Source organism: Oncorhynchus mykiss, chromosome 21, assembly GCF_013265735.2.
Source record: "Oncorhynchus mykiss isolate Arlee chromosome 21, USDA_OmykA_1.1, whole genome shotgun sequence".
NCBI lineage: Eukaryota > Metazoa > Chordata > Actinopteri > Salmoniformes > Salmonidae > Oncorhynchus > Oncorhynchus mykiss.
Genome location: NC_048585.1, coordinates 64,902,211 through 64,914,322, shown reverse-complemented (window position 1 = coordinate 64,914,322; position 12,112 = coordinate 64,902,211). Strand labels below are relative to the sequence as shown.

The window sequence follows — 12,112 nt, the reverse complement described above, 5'->3', positions numbered from 1 at the left end:
GCACTGTCCTGTATATGAATCCAGCTGACAGTCAGACTGGCTAGAGAGGCTGGATCCGAAATGGCATCCTAAACCCTATATAGTGCAATACTTCTGACCAAGCCCCATAAGGGTAGTTAGGGTACGGGCCCAGAGGGGTAGTTGGGGTACGAGAACAGGAGGGGTCGTCAGGGTACGGAACAGGAGGGGTAGTCAGGGTACGGGCCCAGAGGGGTAGTCGGGGTACGGAACAGGAGGGGTCGTCGGGGTACGAGAACAAGAGGGGTAGTCGGGGTACGGACCAGGAGGGGTAGTCGGGGTACGGAGGAGGAGGGGTAGTCGGGGTACGGAACAGGAGGGGAAGCCGGGGTACGGAACAGGAGGGGTAGTCGGGGTACAGGCCCAGAGGGGTAGTCAGGGTACGGGCCCAGAGGGGTAGTCAGGGTACGGGCCCAGAGGGGTAGTCAGGGTACGGGCACGGAGCGATAGTCAGGGTACGGGCCCAGAGGGGCAGTCAGGGTACGGGCCCAGAGGGGCAGTCCGGGTACGGGCCCAGAGGGGCAGTCCGGGTACGGGCCCAGAGGGGCAGTCCGGGTACGCGCCCAGAGGGGCAGTCCAGGTACGCGCCCAGAGGGGCAGTCAGGGTACGCGCCCAGAGGGGCAGTCAGGGTACGGGCCCAGAGGGGCAGTCAGGGTACGGGCCCAGAGGGGCAGTCAGGGTACGGGCCCAGAGGGGCAGTCAGGGTACGGGCCCAGAGGGGCAGTCAGGGTACGGGCCCAGAGGGGCAGTCAGGGTACGGACCCAGAGGGGTCTGATATAAAGTAGTGCACTATATTGGGCCTCATACACATTCTACACATCCTGCAGTAGTCTGGGTGGTTCAGGAACTATACATCCTGCAGTAGTCTGGGTGGTTCAGGAACTATACATCCTGCAGTAGTCTGGGTGGTTCAGGAACTATACATCCTGCAGTAGTCTGGGTGGTTCAGGAACTATACATCCTGCAGTAGTCTGGGTGGTTACAGTAACTATACATCCAGCAGTAGTCTGGGTGGTTCAGGAACTATACATCCTGCAGTAGTCTGGGTGGTTACAGTAACTATACATCCAGCAGTAGTCTGGGTGGTTACAGTAACTACACATCCAGCAGTAGTCTGGGTGGTTACAGTAACAGTCTATACATCCAGCAGTAGTCTGGGTAGTTACAGTAACAGTCTATACATCCAGCAGTAGTCTGGGTGGTTACAGTAACTACACATCCAGCAGTAGTCTGGGTGGTTACAGTAACTATACATCCAGCAGTAGTCTGGGTAGTTACAGTAACTATACATCCAGCAGTAGTCTGGGTGGTTACAGTAACTATACATCCAGCAGTAGTCTGGGTAGTTACAGTAACTATACATCCTGCAGTAGTCTGGGTGGTTACAGTAACTATACATCCAGCAGTAGCCTGGGTGGTTACAGTAACTACACATCCAGCAGTAGTCTGGGTGGTTACAGTAACTATACATCCAGCAGTAGTCTGGGTGGTTACAGTAACTATACATCCAGCAGTAGTCTGGGTGGTTACAGTAACAGTCTATACATCCAGCAGTAGTCTGGGTGGTTCAGGAACTATACATCCTGCAGTAGTCTGGGTGGTTCAGGAACTATACATCCAGCAGTAGTCTGGGTAGTTACAGTAACAGTCTATACATCCAGCAGTAGTCTGGGTAGTTACAGTAACAGTCTATACATCCAGCAGTAGTCTGGGTGGTTACAGTAACAGTCTATACATCCAGCAGTAGTCTGGGTAGTTACAGTAACTATACATCCAGCAGTAGTCTGGGTAGTTACAGTAACTATACATCCAGCAATAGTCTGGGTGGTTACAGTAACTATACATCCAGCAGTAGTCTGGGTGGTTACAGTAACTATACATCCAGCAGTAGTCTGGGTGGTTACAGTAACTATACATCCAGCAGTAGTCTGGGTGGTTACAGTAACTATACATCCAGCAGTAGTCTGGGTGGTTACAGTTACTATACATCCAGCAGTAGTCTGGGTGGTTAGAGTTACTATACATCCAGCAGTAGTCTGGGTGGTTACAGTAACTATACATCCAGCAGTAGTCTGGGTGGTTACAGTTACTATACATCCAGCAGTAGTCTGGGTAGTTACAGTAACTATACATCCAGCAGTAGTCTGGGTGGTTACAGTAACTACACATCCAGCAGTAGTCTGGGTGGTTACAGTAACTATACATCCAGCAGTAGTCTGGGTGGTTACAGTAACTACACATCCAGCAGTAGTCTGGGTGGTTACAGTAACTATACATCCAGCAGTAGTCTGGGTGGTAACAGTAACTATACATCCAGCAGTAGTCTGGGTGGTTACAGTAACTATACATCCAGCAGTAGTCTGGGTGGTTACAGTAACAGTCTATACATCTAGCAGTAGTCTGGGTGGTTACAGTAACAGTCTATACATCTAGCAGTAGTCTGGGTGGTTACAGTAACTATACATCTAGCAGTAGTCTGGGTGGTTACAGTAACAGTCTATACATCCAGCAGTAGTCTGGGTGGTTACAGTAACTACACATCCAGCAGTAGTCTGGGTGGTTACAGTAACAGTCTATACATCCAGCAGTAGTCTGGGTGGTTACAGTAACTATACATCCAGCAGTAGTCTGGGTGGTTACAGTAACTATACATCCAGCAGTAGTCTGGGTGGTTACAGTAACTATACATCCAGCAGTAGTCTGGGTGGTTACAGTAACAGTCTATACATCCAGCAGTAGTCTGGGTGGTTACAGTAACAGTCTATACATCCAGCAGTAGTCTGGGTGGTTACAGTAACTACACATCCAGCAGTAGTCTGGGTGGTTACAGTAACAGTCTATACATCCAGCAGTAGTCTGGGTGGTTACAGTAACAGTCTATACATCCAGCAGTAGTCTGGGTGGTTACAGTAACTATACATCCAGCAGTAGTCTGGGTGGTTACAGTAACTATACATCCAGCAGTAGTCTGGGTAGTTACAGTAACAGTCTATACATCCAGCAGTAGTCTGGGTGGTTACAGTAACTATACATCCAGCAGTAGTCTGGGTGGTTACAGTTACTATACATCCAGCAGTAGTCTGGGTAGTTACAGTAACTATACATCCAGCAGTAGTCTGGGTGGTTACAGTAACTATACATCCAGCAGTAGTCTGGGTGGTTACAGTAACTATACATCCAGCAGTAGTCTGGGTAGTTACAGTAACTATACATCCAGCAGTAGTCTGGGTAGTTACAGTAACTATACATCCAGCAGTAGTCTGGGTAGTTACAGTAACAGTCTATACATCCAGCAGTAGTCTGGGTAGTTACAGTAACAGTCTATACATCCAGCAGTAGTCTGGGTGGTTACAGTAACAGTCTATACATCCAGCAGTAGTCTGGGTAGTTACAGTAACAGTCTATACATCCAGCAGTAGTCTGGGTAGTTACAGTAACAGTCTATACATCCAGCAGTAGTCTGGGTAGTTACAGTAACTACACTCAGTTTGACCTTTGGCCGGTCGGTCAGCATGACCTTAGTGAGACCTCTCATGGATTCCTCCGGTCGCAGAAGATTTCAAGTTGGTCTTCGTACTCTCTCTTCACCATACCAGTGTCCAGCAGTGTTTAATGGTCAGCAGGAAAATATGAGAGTTTGGTTCCGCAGGGACGTGGTGAGGAAATGGGGGACAGTTCTGAGTCGTCTCCTGGTTTGTGGTGTATTGGTGTCTCCTATTAAAATGGCACTCAGTCCTTCCATGGGAGGATTCTGACATAGTCCTCTGTCAAACGACACCTTCTCTTCACCCCTTTCATCTTCATTACAAGTTCCCCTTCCACCTATGAGGATATTGGGTCCCTCTTTGGTTATCTCGCATCCTTATCCAATGACATCCTCTCCTGATGAAAGCACGTCGCCTCTTTGATGACATCACTTGTGGTTGTCAGTGAGGTCAAAATCCAGCACCACGAGTTTAGTCTCCTCTGTTCCGTTCCTGCTGCCAACGGCTGCTACCAGTCTGGTGTTAGATGCCCTGGAGAGAGGAGAGAGAGAGAGGAGGGTTACCAGTCTGGTGTTAGATGCCCTGGAGAGAGGAGAGAGAGAGGAGGGTTACCAGTCTGGTGTTAGATGCCCTGGAGAGAGGAGAGAGAGGAGGGTTACCAGTCTGGTGTTAGATGCCCTGGAGAGAGGAGAGAGAGAGGAGGGTTACCAGTCTGGTGTTAGATGCCCTGGAGAGAGGAGAGAGAGGAGGGTTACCAGTCTGGTGTTAGATGCCCTGGAGAGAGGAGAGAGAGAGGAGGGTTACCAGTCTGGTGTTAGATGCCCTGGAGAGAGAGGAGAGAGAGGAGGGTTACCAGTCTGGTGTTAGATGCCCTGGAGAGAGAGGAGAGAGAGGAGGGTTACCAGTCTGGTGTTAGATGCCCTGGAGAGAGAGGAGAGAGAGGAGGGTTACCAGTCTGGTGTTAGATGCCCTGGAGAGAGAGGAGAGAGAGGAGGGTTACCAGTCTGGTGTTAGATGCCCTGGAGAGAGAGGAGAGAGAGGAGGGTTACCAGTCTGGTGTTAGATGCCCTGGAGAGAGAGAGGAGGGTTACCAGTCTGGTGTTAGATGCCCTGGAGAGAGGAGAGAGAGAGGAGGGTTACCAGTCTGGTGTTAGATGCCCTGGAGAGAGGAGAGAGAGAGGAGGGTTACCAGTCTGGTGTTAGATGCCCTGGAGAGAGGAGAGAGAGGAGGGTTACCAGTCTGGTGTTAGATGCCCTGGAGAGAGGAGAGAGAGAGGAGGGTTACCAGTCTGGTGTTAGATGCCCTGGAGAGAGGAGAGAGAGTTACCAGTCTGGTGTTAGATGCTCTTGAGAGAGGAGAGAGAGTTACCAGTCTGGTGTTAGATGCCCTGGAGAGAGGAGAGAGGAGGGTTACCAGTCTGGTGTTAGATGCCCTGGAGAGAGGAGGGTTACCAGTTTGGTGTTAGATGCCCTGGAGAGAGGAGAGAGGAGGGTTACCAGTCTGGTGTTAGATGCCCTGGAGAGAGGAGGGTTACCAGTCTGGTGTTAGATGCCCTGGAGAGAGAGAGAGGAGGGTTACCAGTTTGGTGTTAGATGCCCTGGAGAGAGGAGAGAGAGGAGGGTTACCAGTCTGGTGTTAGATGCCCTGGAGAGAGGAGAGAGAGGAGGGTTACCAGTCTGGTGTTAGATGCCCTGGAGAGAGGAGAGAGAGGAGGGTTACCAGTCTGGTGTTAGATACCCTGGAGAGAGGAGAGGGTTACCAGTCTGGTGTTAGATGCCCTGGAGAGAGAGGAGAGAGAGGAGGGTTACCAGTCTGGTGTTAGATGCCCTGGAGAGAGAGGAGAGAGAGGAGGGTTACCAGTCTGGTGTTAGATGCCCTGGAGAGAGAGGAGAGAGAGGAGGGTTACCAGTCTGGTGTTAGATGCCCTGGAGAGAGAGGAGAGAGAGGAGGGTTACCAGTCTGGTGTTAGATGCACTGGAGAGAGAGAGGAGGGTTACCAGTCTGGTGTTAGATGCCCTGGAGAGAGGAGAGAGAGAGGAGGGTTACCAGTCTGGTGTTAGATGCCCTGGAGAGAGGAGAGAGAGAGGAGGGTTACCAGTCTGGTGTTAGATGCCCTGGAGAGAGGAGAGAGAGAGGAGGGTTACCAGTCTGGTGTTAGATGCCCTGGAGAGAGGAGAGAGAGGAGGGTTACCAGTCTGGTCTTAGATGCCCTGGAGAGAGGAGAGAGAGAGGAGGGTTACCAGTCTGGTGTTAGATGCCCTGGAGAGAGGAGAGAGAGGAGGGTTACCAGTCTGGTGTTAGATGCCCTGGAGAGAGGAGAGAGAGAGGAGGGTTACCAGTCTGGTGTTAGATGCCCTGGAGAGAGAGGAGAGAGAGGAGGGTTACCAGTCTGGTGTTAGATGCCCTGGAGAGAGAGGAGAGAGAGGAGGGTTACCAGTCTGGTGTTAGATGCCCTGGAGAGAGAGGAGAGAGAGGAGGGTTACCAGTCTGGTGTTAGATGCCCTGGAGAGAGAGGAGAGAGAGGAGGGTTACCAGTCTGGTGTTAGATGCCCTGGAGAGAGAGGAGAGAGAGGAGGGTTACCAGTCTGGTGTTAGATGCCCTGGAGAGAGAGAGGAGGGTTACCAGTCTGGTGTTAGATGCCCTGGAGAAAGGAGAGAGAGAGGAGGGTTACCAGTCTGGTGTTAGATGCCCTGGAGAGAGGAGAGAGAGAGGAGGGTTACCAGTCTGGTGTTAGATGCCCTGGAGAGAGGAGAGAGAGGAGGGTTACCAGTCTGGTGTTAGATGCCCTGGAGAGAGGAGAGAGAGAGGAGGGTTACCAGTCTGGTGTTAGATGCCCTGGAGAGAGGAGAGAGAGTTACCAGTCTGGTGTTAGATGCTCTTGAGAGAGGAGAGAGAGTTACCAGTCTGGTGTTAGATGCCCTGGAGAGAGGAGAGAGGAGGGTTACCAGTCTGGTGTTAGATGCCCTGGAGAGAGGAGGGTTACCAGTCTGGTGTTAGATGCCCTGGAGAGAGGAGAGAGGAGGGTTACCAGTCTGGTGTTAGATGCCCTGGAGAGAGGAGGGTTACCAGTCTGGTGTTAGATGCCCTGGAGAGAGAGAGAGGAGGGTTACCAGTTTGGTGTTAGATGCCCTGGAGAGAGGAGAGAGAGGAGGGTTACCAGTCTGGTGTTAGATGCCCTGGAGAGAGGAGAGAGAGGAGGGTTACCAGTCTGGTGTTAGATGCCCTGGAGAGAGGAGAGAGAGGAGGGTTACCAGTCTGGTGTTAGATACCCTGGAGAGAGGAGAGGGTTACCAGTCTGGTGTTAGATGCCCTGGAGAGAGAGGAGAGAGAGGAGGGTTACCAGTCTGGTGTTAGATGCCCTGGAGAGAGAGGAGAGAGAGGAGGGTTACCAGTCTGGTGTTAGATGCCCTGGAGAGAGAGGAGAGAGAGGAGGGTTACCAGTCTGGTGTTAGATGCCCTGGAGAGAGAGGAGAGAGAGGAGGGTTACCAGTCTGGTGTTAGATGCACTGGAGAGAGAGAGGAGGGTTACCAGTCTGGTGTTAGATGCCCTGGAGAGAGGAGAGAGAGAGGAGGGTTACCAGTCTGGTGTTAGATGCCCTGGAGAGAGGAGAGAGAGAGGAGGGTTACCAGTCTGGTGTTAGATGCCCTGGAGAGAGGAGAGAGGAGGGTTACCAGTCTGGTGTTAGATGCCCTGGAGAGAGAGGAGAGGAGGGTTACCAGTCTGGTGTTAGATGCCCTGGAGAGAGGAGAGAGGAGGGTTACCAGTCTGGTGTTAGATGCCCTGGAGAGAGAGAGGAGGGTTACCAGTCTGGTGTTAGATGCCCTGGAGAGAGGAGAGAGGAGGGTTACCAGTCTGGTGTTAGATGCCCTGGAGAGAGGAGGGTTACCAGTCTGGTGTTAGATGCCCTGGAGAGAGGAGAGAGGAGGGTTACCAGTCTGGTGTTAGATGCCCTGGAGAGAGAGAGGAGGGTTACCAGTCTGGTGTTAGATGCTCTGGAGAGAGGAGAGAGAGGAGGGTTACCAGTCTGGTGTTAGATGCCCTGGAGAGAGGAGAGAGAGGAGGGTTACCAGTCTGGTGTTAGATGCTCTGGAGAGAGGAGAGAGAGGAGGGTTACCAGTCTGGTGTTAGATGCCCTGGAGAGAGGAGAGAGAGGAGGGTTACCAGTCTGGTGTTAGATGCTCTGGAGAGAGGAGGGTTACCAGTCTGGTGTTAGATGCCCTGGAGAGAGAGAGAGAGGAGGGTTACCAGTCTGGTGTTAGATGCCCTGGAGAGAGGAGAGAGGAGGGTTACCAGTCTGGTGTTAGATGCTCTGGAGAGAGGAGAGAGGAGGGTTACCAGTCTGGTGTTAGATGCCCTGGAGAGAGAGGAGAGAGAGGAGGGTTACCAGTCTGGTGTTAGATGCCCTGGAGAGAGAGGAGAGAGAGGAGGGTTACCAGTCTGGTGTTAGATGCCCTGGAGAGAGGAGAGAGAGGAGGGTTACCAGTCTGGTGTTAGATGCCCTGGAGAGAGGAGAGAGAGAGGAGGGTTACCAGTCTGGTGTTAGATTCCCTGGAGAGAGGAGAGAGAGAGGAGGGTTACCAGTCTGGTGTTAGATGCCCTGGAGAGAGGAGAGAGAGTTACCAGTCTGGTGTTAGATGCTCTTGAGAGAGGAGAGAGAGTTACCAGTCTGGTGTTAGATGCCCTGGAGAGAGGAGAGAGGAGGGTTACCAGTCTGGTGTTAGATGCCCTGGAGAGAGGAGGGTTACCAGTCTGGTGTTAGATGCCCTGGAGAGAGGAGAGAGGAGGGTTACCAGTCTGGTGTTAGATGCCCTGGAGAGAGGAGGGTTACCAGTCTGGTGTTAGATGCCCTGGAGAGAGAGAGAGGAGGGTTACCAGTTTGGTGTTAGATGCCCTGGAGAGAGGAGAGAGAGGAGGGTTACCAGTCTGGTGTTAGATGCCCTGGAGAGAGGAGAGAGAGGAGGGTTACCAGTCTGGTGTTAGATGCCCTGGAGAGAGGAGAGAGAGGAGGGTTACCAGTCTGGTTTTAGATACCCTGGAGAGAGGAGAGGGTTACCAGTCTGGTGTTAGATGCCCTGGAGAGAGAGGAGAGAGAGGAGGGTTACCAGTCTGGTGTTAGATGCCCTGGAGAGAGAGGAGAGAGAGGAGGGTTACCAGTCTGGTGTTAGATGCCCTGGAGAGAGAGGAGAGAGAGGAGGGTTACCAGTCTGGTGTTAGATGCCCTGGAGAGAGAGGAGAGAGAGGAGGGTTACCAGTCTGGTGTTAGATGCCCTGGAGAGAGAGGAGAGAGAGGAGGGTTACCAGTCTGGTGTTAGATGCCCTGGAGAGAGAGAGGAGGGTTACCAGTCTGGTGTTAGATGCCCTGGAGAGAGGAGAGAGAGAGGAGGGTTACCAGTCTGGTGTTAGATGCCCTGGAGAGAGGAGAGAGAGGAGGGTTACCAGTCTGGTGTTAGATGCCCTGGAGAGAGGAGAGAGAGAGGAGGGTTACCAGTCTGGTGTTAGATGCCCTGGAGAGAGGAGAGAGAGGAGGGTTACCAGTCTGGTGTTAGATGCCCTGGAGAGAGGAGAGAGAGAGGAGGGTTACCAGTCTGGTGTTAGATGCCCTGGAGAGAGGAGGGTTACCAGTCTGGTGTTAGATGCCCTGGAGAGAGGAGAGAGGAGGGTTACCAGTCTGGTGTTAGATGCCCTGGAGAGAGGAGGGTTACCAGTCTGGTGTTAGATGCCCTGGAGAGAGAGAGAGGAGGGTTACCAGTTTGGTGTTAGATGCCCTGGAGAGAGGAGAGAGAGGAGGGTTACCAGTCTGGTGTTAGATGCCCTGGAGAGAGGAGAGAGAGGAGGGTTACCAGTCTGGTGTTAGATGCCCTGGAGAGAGGAGAGAGAGGAGGGTTACCAGTCTGGTGTTAGATACCCTGGAGAGAGGAGAGGGTTACCAGTCTGGTGTTAGATGCCCTGGAGAGAGAGGAGAGAGAGGAGGGTTACCAGTCTGGTGTTAGATGCCCTGGAGAGAGAGGAGAGAGAGGAGGGTTACCAGTCTGGTGTTAGATGCCCTGGAGAGAGAGGAGAGAGAGGAGGGTTACCAGTCTGGTGTTAGATGCCCTGGAGAGAGAGGAGAGAGAGGAGGGTTACCAGTCTGGTGTTAGATGCCCTGGAGAGAGAGGAGAGAGAGGAGGGTTACCAGTCTGGTGTTAGATGCACTGGAGAGAGAGAGGAGGGTTACCAGTCTGGTGTTAGATGCCCTGGAGAGAGGAGAGAGAGAGGAGGGTTACCAGTCTGGTGTTAGATGCCCTGGAGAGAGGAGAGAGAGAGGAGGGTTACCAGTCTGGTGTTAGATGCCCTGGAGAGAGGAGAGAGGAGGGTTACCAGTCTGGTGTTAGATGCCCTGGAGAGAGAGGAGAGGAGGGTTACCAGTCTGGTGTTAGATGCCCTGGAGAGAGGAGAGAGGAGGGTTACCAGTCTGGTGTTAGATGCCCTGGAGAGAGAGAGGAGGGTTACCAGTCTGGTGTTAGATGCCCTGGAGAGAGGAGAGAGGAGGGTTACCAGTCTGGTGTTAGATGCCCTGGAGAGAGGAGGGTTACCAGTCTGGTGTTAGATGCCCTGGAGAGAGGAGAGAGGAGGGTTACCAGTCTGGTGTTAGATGCCCTGGAGAGAGAGAGGAGGGTTACCAGTCTGGTGTTAGATGCTCTGGAGAGAGGAGAGAGAGGAGGGTTACCAGTCTGGTGTTAGATGCCCTGGAGAGAGGAGAGAGAGGAGGGTTACCAGTCTGGTGTTAGATGCTCTGGAGAGAGGAGAGAGAGGAGGGTTACCAGTCTGGTGTTAGATGCCCTGGAGAGAGGAGAGAGAGGAGGGTTACCAGTCTGGTGTTAGATGCTCTGGAGAGAGGAGAGAGGAGGGTTACCAGTCTGGTGTTAGATGCCCTGGAGAGAGAGAGAGAGGAGGGTTACCAGTCTGGTGTTAGATGCCCTGGAGAGAGGAGAGAGGAGGGTTACCAGTCTGGTGTTAGATGCTCTGGAGAGAGGAGAGAGGAGGGTTACCAGTCTGGTGTTAGATGCCCTGGAGAGAGAGGAGAGAGAGGAGGGTTACCAGTCTGGTGTTAGATGCCCTGGAGAGAGAGGAGAGAGAGGAGGGTTACCAGTCTGGTGTTAGATGCCCTGGAGAGAGAGAGGAGGGTTACCAGTCTGGTGTTAGATGCCCTGGAGAGAGAGGAGAGAGAGGAGGGTTACCAGTCTGGTGTTAGATGCCCTGGAGAGAGGAGAGAGAGGAGGGTTACCAGTCTGGTGTTAGATGCCCTGGAGAGAGGAGGGTTACCAGTCTCGTGTTAGATGCCCTGGAGAGAGGAGGGTTACCAGTCTGGTGTTAGATGCCCTGGAGAGAGGAGAGAGAGAGGAGGGTTACCAGTCTGGTGTTAGATGCCCTGGAGAGAGGAGAGAGAGAGGAGGGTTACCAGTCTGGTGTTAGATGCCCTGGAGAGAGGAGAGAGGAGGGTTACCAGTCTGGTGATAGATGCCCTGGAGAGAGGAGAGAGAGAGGAGGGTTACCAGTCTGGTGTTAGATGCCCTGGAGAGAGGAGAGAGAGAGGAGGGTTACCAGTCTGGTGTTAGATGCCCTGGAGAGAGGAGAGAGAGAGGAGGGTTACCAGTCTGGTGTTAGATGCCCTGGAGAGAGGAGAGAGAGAGGAGGGTTACCAGTCTGGTGATAGATGCCCTGGAGAGAGGAGAGAGAGAGGAGGGTTACCAGTCTGGTGTTAGATGCCCTGGAGAGAGGAGAGAGAGAGGAGGGTTACCAGTCTGGTGTTAGATGCCTTGGAGAGAGGAGAGAGAGAGGAGTGTTACCAGTCTGGAATTAGATGCTCTGGAGAGAGAGAGAGGGTTAGTGTGTGTGGAGTGTGTGTGTCTCCTAGTCATTTACCTGATCCTCCACACCACTCCCCCTGATCCTCCATTCTGCAGAGCCACCAGGTCTCTGATCCACTCCCCTGTGGGTCTCATTTCATTACCTGATCCTCCACACCACTCCCCCTGATCCTCCATTCTGCAGAGCCACCAGGTCTCTGATCCACTCCCCTGTGGGTCTCATTTCATTACCTGATCCTCCACACCACTCCCCCTGATCCTCCACTCTGCAGAGCCACCAGGTCTCTGATCCACTCCCCTGTGGGTCTCATTTCATTACCTGATCCTCCACACCACTCCCCCTGATCCTCCACTCTGCAGAGCCACCAGGTCTCTGACCCACTCCCCCGTCGCCAGGCTCCACAGCTTCACTGTCCCATCATCTGATGAAGAGACCACCAGGGAGCGAGAGAACTGGAGACAGGTTACCGCTGACTGGTGCTTATGGGGACCTGAAGAGAGAGAGACACAGAGAGAGAGAGAGACAGAGAGACAGAGAGAGACACAGAGAGAGAGACACACAGACAGAGAGAAAGACAGAGAGAGAGAGAGGAAAAGAGAGAGGAAAATAGTTAATTATAGTAGGGAAACTGGAGAGAGTGTGAGGGAGACCCAGCTAACACATTTGGTTCCTTAGAAGTTGTGGGAATGTACATTTTCAGTTTCCCATTGGTTCTGGGAACGAACCCAGAAGTTTCCTGACCGGTAAAACGGAAAC

General features: G+C 52.7%; 1 protein-coding gene across 2 annotated transcripts in view; it reads right to left on the bottom strand.

Annotated features, from left to right (window-relative positions):
* Positions 1 to 12,112, bottom strand: part of LOC110498323 (F-box/WD repeat-containing protein 7) — a 59,489-nt gene that overhangs the window by 376 nt on the left and 47,001 nt on the right. For both annotated transcript variants that reach the window (XM_036958444.1, XM_036958445.1), the window contains 2 exons: positions 11,675 to 11,846; positions 1 to 4,036 (listed from right to left, as the gene is read on the bottom strand). The exon at positions 1 to 4,036 is cut by the window's left edge and continues 376 nt beyond it. In XM_036958444.1, the coding sequence (XP_036814339.1) occupies positions 3,934 to 4,036; positions 11,675 to 11,846 (275 nt within the window). In that variant the 3' untranslated portion in view covers positions 1 to 3,933. The remainder of the gene's footprint in view (positions 4,037 to 11,674; positions 11,847 to 12,112) is intronic.